We start from the raw sequence: 14402 nt of genomic DNA, 5'->3' as shown, positions 1-14402 counted from the left end.
TTCTGAGAATCCTTGAGAGAGCACTAAGCACAAGAGGAGTCAGGAATGTGAAGTCACCAGCTGGAACACAAAATGCAGTTAATCCCACTGATTTACAATAGCACTTCAGAACTGCAACGAATGACAAGTATTCCATACATAATGTATAAAGTAATCACAGTGCTTTGGGAGATGTGAAGCATAGGAGGGATATAAGGCTACCAGATTATTCATATTTATTAATAGTTCTCTGGATTTTTTTCGATTAAAATAACAGCACTGATACGATGAATTGTAGAAGAAAAATGAATGCTACAAAGTGTATTTTTAGCTGTGGTTGTTTGCTATTTTCAAAAGGCATAGGTACAAGCAGCTGAAATTCATGTAGTTAACAATCAGCCAAGATAAATTTTAACCAAGTATATTTAAAATCTATCTGCTGGATGTTATTTTAGCATCACAGTGAATTTAATGAGAAAGGAAAGGAGAGCAGAAAGGAAAGAAGAAACTTTACACTGAAATCAATTATTAAATTGGTATTATCTTATTAACATAAAGTCAACATACAGTCAACTACAGCCCCTGATCACTGGGAGATGTGTGGGGTATTACAGCAATTGGAAACTAGCAGCAGATTTTTAAGCATCTTTGTTCAAAGTTCTTGTAGTCCTTAGTAGAAATCTCTTAACTAAGAGGTTTTCTGTTAAGAGATTTCTGTGTCCTCCTATATAAAAATTCAAGATGTTCAGTTGCATGGAAAGGCAAAAAGAAGGTGGCTGTCGTTACTGAATGTTGTGCCTAAGGCACTTGAATATTACAGCAACAGTTGAGCAGCTGAATCTATTTTTTGTTTTTTATTTGTTTGTTTGTTCTGTTTTTTTAAAGAAAAACACAACTGTTGCGTATATATTCATTCTAAGTTAAAGAAAGAAAAGCTAGAAAATACTCCGGTGTCAAACTCGTAAGCACACTTAGCAACTTATTTCCCACTAATTGTCAGTGAAACTAATGCTTCTCCTTAAGACCTCTTCCAATATGACAAGTGTGCCATTGGATCAGCCAGAGTCCTTGAAAACGTCACTGTCATTTATTTCAGTTGGCTCCACTGTAGTTCATTCATTTCCAGACTGCAGGTCCTTGTCACCTACTCTGTCAACTAGTCTTTTTTTTTTCTTCTTTTTTTTTCACTGTTTGCAGAACTATGCAAAGCTTATTCCTGGAGCTACTGTTGGTCGACTGCAGGAGGATTCCGGAAATATTCTCCAGCTGATCATTGCTGCGTATCAGGTAAGGTTAAAATAATCTGTTTTCTTTCTACGTGCTTCCATTTTCAAAGTTAGAGTGCAATTCGCTAAATCCAAGCACCTTTGATTCTTTTTCAGTACTGATGACAAGAACAATTTTGTATGTTTAGTTGCTGACCTCTACAGGGGAATTTTTGTTTGCTCCAAGGATGGATTGAGCGCAGAGCCAGTACTTTTACTGACAATATATTACTCTCTACTGAAATGCTCAGTTAGCAGAATGCTCTGGCAAGAATCACTCTGTAGATTAGGAAGTAAAAATTGCCATTTGAAAATCGTTAACAATCAAGATTTAGACTTACAGCAATGAGACACCTCCATTAGTCACACAATTCACAATTAACTTATGTTATCCATTAGTGATCATAGTACTGTTGAGCAAATGAATAGGGCACTGTGTTACTAGCACTTGGCTTTGCTCTGCAGTGAAGTACAGAGAGTGACAGAGCTGATGTTAGGTACCATGGCACAGGCAGCTTTTTTGTAGCACTTTGCTGAAAAGCATTTTTTGTGCATCCATCCTATATTCTGCATGCATTATGAAGGTATTTTCAAAGTATGTTACATCATTGAGATTGCAGTGAATGCTTGAGGTTGACTGCTCTGTTAGTTAAAGCTATATGTTTCATGGTTTTCCAAACAAAATTCCTGTGTGCTTCTGTCTCTCTTTACTTGTGCTGGAATGCAGAATTCACATCTTCATGTCTTCTGTCTTGTAGTCCTCTATTTCACACTTGTTTCAAAGCTTTCTTTAATATAGGAATTCGTGTCTTCCTGCTCAAAACTTATGCAGGGCAATAATTCCCATCCTATCAGTAACTGTCCCTGGAGAATGCTCCAACATTTCCACAGGAATGTCTGGGGAAAAAGCACTACCCTGTCATCAGTGCTGTTTTCTGATTTAGCAATTTGATGCTGCCCCTGTGAGGCTGTTTTGAGGTTTTTGAAGAGCAAAACACAAGAGGCAAGAGAAGTCTCAAATGGTTTGTTTTTGGTAATGCTGAGAAAGACTGTGAATATGACAGAAAGGTAAGTACAGAGCTGCTCTTCAGAACTTCGTTTGTAAAATGCAATCCTGCTACCCGGTCCCTTTCCTTCAGGGGAATGTTTTTAGGCAGTTTGACACAGGTATATACATACACACATGCACACACATACATATATATGTACATCTTCTTATATGTCGATATGTCACAGAGTTTCCTCTTTACTCCTTTTTATCCTCCTTTTTATTAGAAACTTGCTCTAACTTTTGGCTACAATGAAAAATAATGCTTTGCGAAGGGCATTTTCTATTTCTTTCTGGGTTGGCTGGTTGATTTGTTTTTCTGATCTTCCTCTTACCTGCAGCATAATATAGTTATTATTATGCCCCCAAATTATTTTGGACATAATAATAGAAAAGCAAAACAAATTTTTCAAGTCTACTAAGTGCAGCATAATTGATTGCAATTTTAAAATGAAATACAAAATATCATTCTTTCCTATGGAAAATTTAGATGAGCAAAGAACTGTAAGGCTTTTTTTTGGTGGGGTCAATGCATTATAATGATTAAGGAGAAACAATTGTCAGAAGTACAGTTAGCCCTAAATGGGCAGTGGTGTCAGGATTTCACCTCTGGAGTTTGACCTGTCAGTTGTCACATCTGGATTTCTTGAGGATGGGGCTCTGACAGAAAGACAGATGTTACTGCCTTTAACAGCTGAAACACCAGATTTTGTCCAACAAATATGGGGAAAATGTAAAATAATTGTCCCAGTGACATGTCCTGGTGATTTTACTGTAATGTTATATTATGTGTTTAACAGTATTTCCTCCTCATTTCCTCTAGTTGCATTGTTATGGCAACTTCGGTCTTGTTAGATGCTGGGAAGGTTTTTATTTTTTTACATTCTCACCGTTCATATTTGCCAGTTAGAATGAAGAGCATTTCTCCTTTCTATCTCAGAACAACAATAAGCCTATCTTTCCTAAGAAATACGAGCAGAAGACATGACCTGCATGATTCATCCAGCACAGGGCTGTTTTTTCTCCAATGGCAATAGGAAATGGTGATGAGGGACAGAATGCTAGCCTGGCTTCTTCCTTTTCTTTCCTTTTTTTTTTTCTACTCCTCTTTTTGAACATGCTGATATTTTCTGTCTCCTGCAGTACAAAGTTCACTTGCACCATCCCAGGTTCAGCCAGCTGTGGGCAGGATCTGGAGGAAGCAAGGAGCTCAGTGCTTAGTCTGTCCTGGAGCAGCTGAAAGGAGGCTACTGGAGCTGGGCTCCTGCCTCTGGGCCACAGCTCATCCTGTCCTAGTGCAGGTACAGCATGTCTGGGCCATCGACCAGTTGCTCATAGGTTCTTAAAAGCTCATGTATGTTTTGCACCGTACAAACTGTACGAGTAGCAACATGTCACAATTTCAGAATTTCCCAGAGCCCATTTTATTACGCTTAGCCTTTAAGGTTAACAACCTTATTGCCTCATGATTGAATCCTTTCCAAGCAGGAAACACTGAAAAACGCCTTATTTGACATATTCCAGTTTTGTTGTAAACCTTTTACACTACTCCTAGCAGTGCAGTTCAACACTCAGAGTTTATGGTTTTTCACCTACAAAAACAGAGTAAATAACTATTTTCCCAGATGAGTAGTGTTAGGCTCTATCTTTTAACACTTTTAAAGTACTCTACAGCCTTTGCTGTGCAAACACAAGGTTTGTTAATAACGTTTACCGTGCACCATTATCGAAAAGCTTCAGAGAAGAAGTAAACAAGTCAAGAAAGTCTGAGCTGTCAAAATGTTTGTTACAAGGCGTTCTCATGTTAAGTATGATTCATTTTCCCCTGAAAGCATATTTCTGCCTGCTTTATTCTGTTTGGCTTTGTATTGCAGAGTTGCACTCTAACTTGCACTGGGACAGGTATCAAGCATTTTGATTGAGGTTATTTCAAGATTTTACCATTTTGGAAATATTTAACTTTTTTTTTTTCAGTGCATTGCTCCTTTTTAACTTACACAACAATAACACAAAGAAATAATATGTTTAAACGGGAGGGGAAACATAAGTGAACTGGTACAGACACCACGACTCAATCAATGTATTACACTTTTGTGTTCAGCAGCATTTAAGTTTCTCTCATGGATGTATTGTGCTTGGGTGTAGTAATTTTGCAGCTGAGAGAACATTCAGTGATATAACATTAATACATGCAAAGTCTCACAGTTTTACCTTAAGGTTCGCTATATTTGGTCCTTTGGTGGGAGTCTAAACAAACCATCATCTAAGAATCTCTACATTGGCCCAATAGCAGCATAAGCAACTCCAGGACAAATGAAGGGGAAAAACTGAACTCATCCAGAGCTACCAAAATGAACAGCCTGATGGCCAGTGCATGGAGTGCATGGTGGAAAGAGCACTGGATGTTATGCAAACACACCCTGCAGGATGTGTTGCTATCCTTTTTTAAAGTGCTTTGGTTTACTGACCAGGTTTTCCAAAAGACATTTAAAAAAGAACCCAGTCTCACCCCCGATAAAAAATTCCAGAGAATCCAGGATGTGTACAAGGACAGGGAGATGCTGTCTGTGTAGGCCTGTAACTAGTCTCCTTTAGTTTCAGTCAGCATCACTTTTTTAACCTTCCCAGACCTTTACTCCAGTGAATCATCCTGATGCCTTTACTGAATGACTCACTGAAGGAAGATCAGCAAGATCCTCATGCCCTGATTGAAGTACAGTGGGTGTTCTGTAAAGCAATTAAGCTTGCAAGAGCACAAAGCTAAGTCAGTAAGACTTCTGCTCTGTGATTGCTAAGGTGCTTTTGAAAAATTTCCATTTACTGGATTGATGAGTTGATGAAGTCATAGGGAATTTCCCCATGTCCTGCTACAGGCTTTGGATTAAGGCTAAGTTGTGTAACCTAAGTTGCTATAAAAATATTTTGAAGTTAAATATATATTAAAATAGAGGATATGAGAGTATTCAGGAGGTGAGCTAAAGAGCCTTTTTCATTTAAGAAATGAAAGTTTGATTTAACAAATTTACTTAAGAAATGACAACACTATTGAACACAGCTTGAAACATCGCCGACAACTCAGGAAACCAAAATTTCTATTGGGTGAGAAAGGAGAACAGAATGAGCTACTAGGCTAGGTGAGCTAATTGTGGGGATAGGCTCTGGCTCTTGTCCTGCAAACATCAGGTAAAGGTACAGAGGCCCACAATGAGGCAAAACTGAGCTTGGAGCTTGCCAAACTGGAAGGGAGATTGTGAGGTTTGATTCTAAGAGCAGAGATAACAAGGAAGAAATATTGATTGCTGGCTAATCAAGAAAAGCCTGGTGCTAGCAAAGCAAACAGAGGCACAAATCCATTCCTCAGTAAGACCAGAGTTAAAGAAAGCCTGTATTAGTCAATGGAGTACTTAATAATGAAAGATGATTTAATAAAATGTTGATTTGTTCTTCCACAAGAGCAGGAAATAAGCACCGTGATACCGGATATTAAACTGATAGGACTCTGCGGCTGAAAGCCGTCTCTGTCGGCACTTTCTTTGTCTCACTCATTCTCCATTTTTCTTGCAATTGAGTATGTAAATAAAGTGCCAAAACCAAACACATTTACTCCTGTGTAGCTGGGATAAGTTACAGTCCACATCACACAGACACAGGACATCAGCTGCGTGTGGCAGTGTTATCTCTTCATTCATCACACTCCTTTTCCCTGAAGGAGCTGAGGTCCGAAGTAGAGCTGGAGGTCTTTGGGGACACAGAAGGACTTGATCTCTCTTTCACTGCCATCTGTAACAATGGGACCTTTTTTCCACATCAGAGGAAATGCTCTCATGTGAAAGTGGGAGACACAGTAAGTAAGGAACAGATTCCCAAAAATATTAATTCATAGGAATTTAAAGCACCTGTATAAAAAGTTCGGGGGTTTTGGTTTTTTGTTTTTTTAATAATCTTCCTTCAAGCAGAGAAACTCTTGTACCATGTTATGCATATATTTTCAGAATACCCTGCACTCTATGTATGCAGACACCATTTTCTCTTCCAGGTCTCCTTCAATGTGACCATAAGTCTGCCCACTTGTGATAAAACCACCAGGTATGTTGTGATAAAACCAGTGGGTCTCAGTGACATGCTGGAAATGGAAATCCTCCCTCAGTGCAGCTGCAGCTGCCAGGCCAAGGCTGAGAGGAACAGCTCGAAATGCAACAAGGGGAAAGGCACTTTTGAGTGCGGAGTGTGCGTCTGCCACCCCGGGTACATGGGTCCACACTGCGAGTGTGATGAGAATGCTCTCAGCACTGGATCCTGCAAGGGCTCTGTGGAGCAGAGCTCCTGCAGCGGGAGAGGCAGCTGCTATTGCGGGCAGTGTGTTTGCCACCCATCCATGTATGGAAGAGTTTACGGAGCGCATTGTGAGTGTGATGACTTCTCGTGTGTGAGACACAGAGGGCTTCAGTGTGGAGGTAAGCTCCCTGTGGGTTGTGTCTAGTGTCTGTGATTTAGAGTACTGTTGTATCCCTCTTACTTATGAGCCTGCGAAGTTCTTTTTTGGTTATATATTTGATTACAATCAGTATGTGTAAAAGTAGCATGATCCTTAGATTTAAAATATATTTTTTACCCTATTTTGAAATTTTTTAATGGAACATCTTTAGCCACACCACAGCTCATAGAAGCTGGTATCACTTTGTTGGACTGTACCCTCCTCTATCACAATGGGTTAGAGTTTTAGCGGTTGTAATGGCTGTAGCTTTAAAGAAGTTTAGTGAAGTTTATTGACATACACTGATGTGAAGCAGTGTACAACTTCACTCTGACGTTCCTAACCATTTTGGGACACATTCTGATTTACATATATTGTATGTAATATAATTTAACCCAGTAACCCAGATGATTCCAGCTGTTCTGGCTTCTGTGAGTATGATACAATCAGAATGTGAGGAGTTGTGTTAGTCATTTTTTCCTGAGCTGAATCTGATTGAATCATCAATCAGTAGTGATTCTACTGAAACAATGGGAATAGTATTGAATAGGCAGGAACCAGCAGTGAGATTGTGCTGAATAGATAGGCTGCATTCATGCTGCTGGAAATGAAACAGGATTTATCCATTAAGTTGTGCACTGTTGGGAGATAACAATCTTTGTGGAAGACTCCAGTGAAGAGAACAGAGTTGCGCTGGCTTGCAGCCAGCCTAAGTGAAAATTTGATCCACTAGCTTAAGACTGAAATACAGAGGAGAGGAAGAAAGAGGTTTAAGAGTGAGAAGTATTGGAATAGAGAAAATATCTGTTATTAAGAATGATTTTAAAGGCTGTCATTCCAATTCATATTGAAAGACTGAGCTGCAGTAATAAATAATAAATGTTTTTCCAGGCAATGGAGACTGTGACTGTGGCGAATGCGTGTGCCACAGTGGGTGGACTGGTGAATACTGTAATTGCACAACTGACACCAGCTCCTGCATTTCTGAGGATGGAACGCTGTGCAGCGGGAGAGGTGAATGCATCTGCGGGTCGTGTGTGTGCATTCATCCAGGGGCCTCAGGCCAAACATGTGAAAAATGCCCACTGTGTGGTGACCCTTGCAGTTCCAGAAGGTAAGCTGCTGGTTTTATGTCTCTGATTTTGATGTTACTGAGCTATTTCCCAAAATGCCTCAGCAATGTGTTTATTGCCACAACAACAGGTTGGATTTACAAACTGGAACCCAAGAGCCTCTTGTCTGTTGAGAGGAGTAATCATAACTCATACATGAACAAGAGTATGATTCTTGTAAAAATAAAAACAAAAACAAAGTGGAGGAAAACAATTTAATCACCTTCAAGCAGCACAAGTAAAGCACTTCCAGTACTGCCCCTGGCTATACTAAGAATCAGAATCTGATTCTTAGTCTGATTATCTGATAACTTCAGACAAATACAGATCAGTCTCCTTCCACTCCACAATGCAGAATGAAACCATCCCAACACAGTCATTTGGGCAAATTAATGAGGACTCGCAGGGAAGAAACTCATAAATTTTTGGAATTTGCATTTGTTCACAAACACATGAACTAATAAGGTGACGTTGTCTGCTCAAGCTTTGCACATGCATATTTACAAATTAAGTTAATCTTGATTGAATTAAGGAGGCCCAACTATCTTGTTTTGTGACTATGTCATGCCTAGTTGCTTAAAGTGGAGGCCCATTCCTCCTCCACACCAGCTCTACACCACTGCATTTTCATGCCTGTCTTTCCAGTCCACCCTATAGCTGAGCTAAGAAACCCTTCTGTGGCACACAATATAATCACCATTTATGCTAGCACTACATTTGACACACAAAAGCAAGCCAGTCATTTTGTTCAAAGCTCATGCACATTGGCCATAGTGAGCACAGTTTAAGTAAAGAAACTTCTGCACGCAGGTGCTTGAAACACAAAGTACAATGCTGCTGCCTTGCTCTGCCCAGTTTAGCAGAGAATAGTAAGTATTGAATTACATGGTGAGCATTGCATTAGCCTATTTAAACATACATACTCTGTGCAGTGTCAGACCTTTTGTCTCCATGGCAGTTACTTCCGTTGCTGAGATGTGGGGCAGGAGCAGCCAGTGTAACACTTGGCAGACTGGGGTAGGGTAACCAAGAGTGCCAGGAGGACAGGTCAGAGGGGACTGAGATTAATGGCTGTGAAAAGGAGAGTGGTAGCATGAGGAAACATGGAAAACATGGCAAAAATACCAACAACACTCAATTTGTCTCCATGAGATAGAGGCTATCCCATTACCTATTCACCTTGACTATTCAGCATCTCCAGAGTGAGTGTTGAGGTCATCTCCATCATGAGAAGATAATCTCAGCAGCCTCAGCATATTCTCATGGATATATGTAACTCAGTGCAACAGCAGATGGCCAGGTTTTCCTGAGATGTTTTGTTGCTGTTATTCTCTTTTCCTTTCTTTAAGCTGAGAAAGTAAAATCTTTCTTACTTTCCCTAAGTACTTCAGGGCTGTTCTTAGAGTCTCAACTCCTGAACTTGACCAAAGCTAATTGTGCAGAATCAGCAAGATATATTCTTCATCAAAATTTTTCATTTATGAATTCTGTTACATTTTTGCCCTTTTCTTCCCATGAATGAACTCTGAATTTATGAAAGTTCACATTGCGTTTCTGGGAAGATTTTTACAGACTTGGTTTACAGAATTGGTTTAGACTCCGTAGTTTAAAATATTTTAGCCATCACTCTGTTAAATGAAGTAAATGATTTGAAAATTCTTTTCCAATAAATGCATTAGTATAATTAGCATCTAAGTAATTCCTGAGACAAGCAATCACATTCGAGAGACATCTGTCGAGACACCTGAACTGTGTTTAAATACATTATTCAGTAGACTTTCAACAAAGGAAGACTTATAGTAGGTGCCCCAGCTTGATCTCACTGAAGTCAATTTCAAATATTTTTCATCTGATAGACATTCCTTGGGCTGGTATTTAGTGCAAGCTTACTTCAGAATATTTATACTTGAAAATGAATGTTATGTCTGAGTAACCTCATGTCTTTGATAGTCCCACATGAATAACTTTGCCTGGGGTTCTGTCTGGTAGCTAATAAGCTGGGAGAGAAAGAGGACAAGAGAGAGCTTATTCACAATACCTTTATTCAGGTAGTGCTGGTTTTTTTTGGGTGGCCTTTTTTTTTTTTTTTTTTTTTTTTTTAGTGGCAATGCCTATCGTATTTCTGAGAACCACTGTATCCATAGCACAAGACCTTTTGTTTAGCTTCTTTTTAAAATGCAGATGCGTACGTAGCTGCTTTTATATCAGTACTTTGGGACAGACAGAGATGGATGAGCTGCTGAATTATTTTCTACAGGAGCTGTGTGGAATGTCATTTGGCTTCTGATGACAAGCTGCAGGGAGAATGCAATGAAAAATGCAAATCAGTTGATGCAACTGTCAGCACTGCAGAGGGTTTGTATACTCAATCTCTTTTCGGTGTGTGGGTGATCAGTGATAGCTTCCACTTTTGGTAATTTTACCTTTGAAAGTAGCTTTGTTTTTCTGCTGTAGAATTATATTAGGGCTCATAAAGCAAGCCGTCTGCGGTTGTTCTGCTGTAAGTAGGGAATGCAGATCAGGACTGGCATTAACCCTCCAGGTTAATTAACTCATTGGATTGCACCTACTTGCTAAGCAGCTTATGTAAGAAAGAACAGAATTTAAGTACCAGTTCCTGCAAATCAGTGGCTGATGAAAGTCCCTGTGGTTGTCACACCTGTACAGTAGGTTCCAGTGGGGCTTCTTTTGCCATACAAATTCAAAACCTGACTCCAGTCCTTATGCAGATGGTTGATTACCATCTGCAATCAGACACAATCCTTTAACCTGTCGCAAATATGTTCTTCTTGTCAGGCTTTTTTGAGACATTTCTGGTGTCCTAAGGGCTAAGCATATCTTTCAGTTACTCGCAGTAATTTAGAGTTGCACTCCATCAACAGGAATTCCTGCAGCAGGAACTGACCTGGAATGAAGTATTATATTTGGTAAAAAACATAACTTTACATGCAAGAGTGCATCAGGGCATTTTTCTGTCCTACAAAGGAGGGTGCTTGCCTGTAGTGCAGGTAGGCTCTATTTATTCTAAATAAAGCAAACACAGCCCTATGGCAAAAAGCAGTTGGTAGCTGAGGTAGGACATACATGCACTATACACAGCATTTAGTGGTAGCATTAAATTATATAGCAAGCATGATACTTACGATGGTAACACAGAATATTGTATGCATAAATAAAGAACAAAACTTATAAACTGTTGGAAACCCATCTGCATATTTGCAAACATTCCATGGATGCATATCTTTCCAACAAATCTCCAGCTTTTTTTTTTTTTTTTTTTTTTTTTTTAATGGTATTCCTCTGTAATACAGAGTTTGAAAGTGGCAAGTATTTCCCTTGTAAGGAAGGTGTTTCATCTTAAATACATGTCAAATACTTCAGAGGATTAGTTTTGGTAATGAGGTAGCCTCATTAAGACGTCCCGAAGGTGGAAAAAAAAAAAAAAAAAATTATACAATTAAAAATCTTGAAATCAAAACCATATTCCCTAAACAAAAATATTTTGAAAATAGTTTATGTAGATCATCACAGTATTTAAGACATATTTTTATCATGATTTTATATGGTAGCATAATGCTTCTTTCTACTTTATATTTCAGCTTCTTTAATTTGTCGTAGCATTTTGAAAAAACATAAATAACCCTAGGCTAGATAAAAAGGTTTACTCTTTCTTTTGCACACATATGTTGCAAAACAGTGACAAGAGCTGGGGAGCCACAAAGAAAAGTTTACCTATCTGAATAAATTTTTGCACCTAGGAATTGTCCATTCTTTAGTCTTCACTCAGTATCTCGTCCTAGAAGTAACATCAGAGGAGTAAAAATACTAAGCATAAGTTGGATTCTGAATAGTCCAAATTGGCATCTTTGCATTCAATTCTATGTCCGTGAACATACTCAGATTTCTACATCCCATGGTCTCCAGTTATGACATTGAACTAAACTAAACTTGTAATAAAAAACATCTTCCTTATATTCAGTCTAAATCTCCCCTCATTGGATTCTTTGGATCTGCTTGCTTAAAAGGAGTTGGGAAACAACAAATATTGCAAAACCTGTGATAGTATTACTGGAACTGTGACCTGGCAGAGAATGTCATTAATTGAGTGCACTCAGTCAACAAAAGCAAATCTTGACAAATCAGCATGTCTTGTCCAACTGTCACCTTAACACATTGCTCTGACATCAAGGACAGGCAACAGATTAAGTACAAAATTATCACAGATCAAGACCAAGTTTCCAGTAACATCCAACCAGATACGGTTCTCACTTCATAAGAAGGCTCTCAACTGATTGTGCTTTCATACTCCTTCTACTCTTTGCTGTAAAACTCTTTTCATGCTTTACTTAGGATAAAAAGTGAGCATTTATTTCTTTATGCATGATAAATTCTTTAAAATCGATTATTCTTGTCAGGTTCCTACTTTATATTTCATTACTCTTCCTTGCTATTAAAGTCTGAGAACTAAATACTTTTGACACAGTTGCTTATGAAATTTCAGTAGGAGTTTTGACTGGGTAAGAAACAGTACAAGGATTGTATATACGTAATATATTTCTTTTTAAATAAATGTTTGAGAACTTTACTGTTTTTTCTTGCCTCTACAAATAGAAATCTAAGAAGTTTTTTCTAAAAATGTATTGAAAGTATACTTAGCCTTCCAATGGTCCTTAAATAATGGGTTTTAAGGAAACTTAATAAGCATTCAGCCACAGCACTTGTGGACCTGCAGTCTGAATTTTCAGTCCTCTTCTTTGTTTTATACTGTCCTTTGTTTGTACTGCCTGTCACAGCCAGTTTCTCCTGCCTCCCTCTTGCCTTTGAGAGAAGGAAGAAATAAATGGCAGTCCTTTTGTCCACATCCATTTCTGGTCAACATATGCACATCTACTTCTGAAATGGAAGAAATAGAAGAAATGAAAATTCTAGGCATGTGAGAAATAGTTCTAAACCAAAGAGAACATACTGCTTACTTTGTCCTATAACTGCGGACGTTTCCCAAGCAGCTGACTCTTAAGCATTTTGGAAGCACTTCCACTGAAATTCTGAGGGTACTTCTGTTTTCTTCTTTTACTCTTTGCTTTACACAGAGGTTATGATAAACATTATGCCAGCAATCTCTCTTGTTATTGCACGCTGAAGTCCGTTTGATCTAATGGATGATTTTTTTCCTCCTTTGCAGATTTTTCAGAGGATAAATCCATTCCTTGCTCTTTGCAGGGGGAAAATGAATGTATAACCACTTTTCTTCTGGCTGAGGATGAGCAGGGCAAGACAGTCATACACAGCATAAAGCAAAAAGGTAAGCAATTATGTTAACTTTTCTACATGACATCTAATTTGGAAACACAGATGGGAGAGACAACCAGTTCCAGCAACACAAGAAGCTGAGCTTTTCTGAACAGCACTGCACCTCCTTGTGTTTGCAGCTCTGCTCTGCCCAGGCAAAAGAGCACCTCCCAAACCACTTATTCAATGCTACTACAGTAAAGTAAATGCTTGGCCTGTCATGGAAAATGGGCAGAATGATCCATTGGATTAATCAGACTTTGCTGAACTCTGCACTCAGGCTCTCTCGATGGCATGAAACAAGCCACTTCACCTCTCCTCTCAAGTTTCCTATCAATAAATCCTTTATCACCCTCAGAGCTGCAAGAGTTTGTTAACTTTTCTAAAGTCCTGTGCAGATGATGATAACAAATGTCCTTTGATTATATGAGAAAACGATAACCCATTTTGAAATAACATGTACTTTACAGACTGAGTGGCAAACACTCAAAAGACAGTATCTGACTGCATCACCTACCTGATGAAATGCTGGAATATCTTTGTAACTATCTTTAATGTTGCATTATTCAATTTTGAATGCACTGCCCATATAACAGATATTCAATAGATCTTTTTACATTTTATTTTTTTTTCTTTTCTATCTTTCTTTCTTTCTTTATTTTTTTTTAACTACTATTTCACTACTTTTACTATTTCAGTAAAGCTCCTCACCTTGTGGGACAGGAGAGAACACAGGCACCTCTTCTCAGCTGCCAAAAAATTTGGTCTCCAGGCAAAAAAATGCATTTTTTTTCTGGCACCCCCAGTGTCTCAGTGCCAAATATTGATTATATTTTATGGAAAGCCATGTAGATTTTTAATTTAGTTTAGTTGGTACAAGTGTCATATATTTTGTTAACACTGTGTGTAGCTTTACTCATGCTGTGTGTAGCATACATGTGATAATGATGGTGATTTCACTGCACAAAAAACTGCTTCTATAGTCTGGTTTTATATAGGTTATGATTGAAGAAAAGAAGTTATAACAAACATTTAAATTACAGAAACATATTTGTTTGTAAACTATACTTCTAATAAATAAGGGTAAGCTACTGAAAGATTTTGTCTTTATTAAATCCATTCACTACTTTCTTTTTGCATTTAGTCTAGCTCTCTCTTTGCCCTTTGTCATCTGTGGTATTTAGAAGCCTAACTCAGGCTATCTTTGTTTGGTATCTTTTTTTGAAATCATGCTT

The 14402-nt window shown here is 38.4% G+C and overlaps 1 protein-coding gene across 11 annotated transcripts in view; it reads left to right on the top strand.

Moving 5' to 3' along the window:
* Positions 1 to 14402, top strand: part of ITGB6 (integrin subunit beta 6) — a 48915-nt gene that overhangs the window by 28184 nt on the left and 6329 nt on the right. For all 11 annotated transcript variants that reach the window (XM_048953495.1, XM_048953489.1, XM_048953488.1 and 8 more), the window contains 6 exons: positions 1177 to 1266; positions 6002 to 6136; positions 6329 to 6746; positions 7658 to 7880; positions 10136 to 10233; positions 13061 to 13180. In XM_048953495.1, the coding sequence (XP_048809452.1) occupies positions 1177 to 1266; positions 6002 to 6136; positions 6329 to 6746; positions 7658 to 7880; positions 10136 to 10233; positions 13061 to 13180 (1084 nt within the window). The remainder of the gene's footprint in view (positions 1 to 1176; positions 1267 to 6001; positions 6137 to 6328; positions 6747 to 7657; positions 7881 to 10135; positions 10234 to 13060; positions 13181 to 14402) is intronic.

The sequence above is a fragment of the Lagopus muta genome, chromosome 8, assembly GCF_023343835.1.
Source record: "Lagopus muta isolate bLagMut1 chromosome 8, bLagMut1 primary, whole genome shotgun sequence".
Lineage (NCBI taxonomy): Eukaryota > Metazoa > Chordata > Aves > Galliformes > Phasianidae > Lagopus > Lagopus muta.
This window is presented reverse-complemented; position numbering and strand designations above follow the sequence as displayed.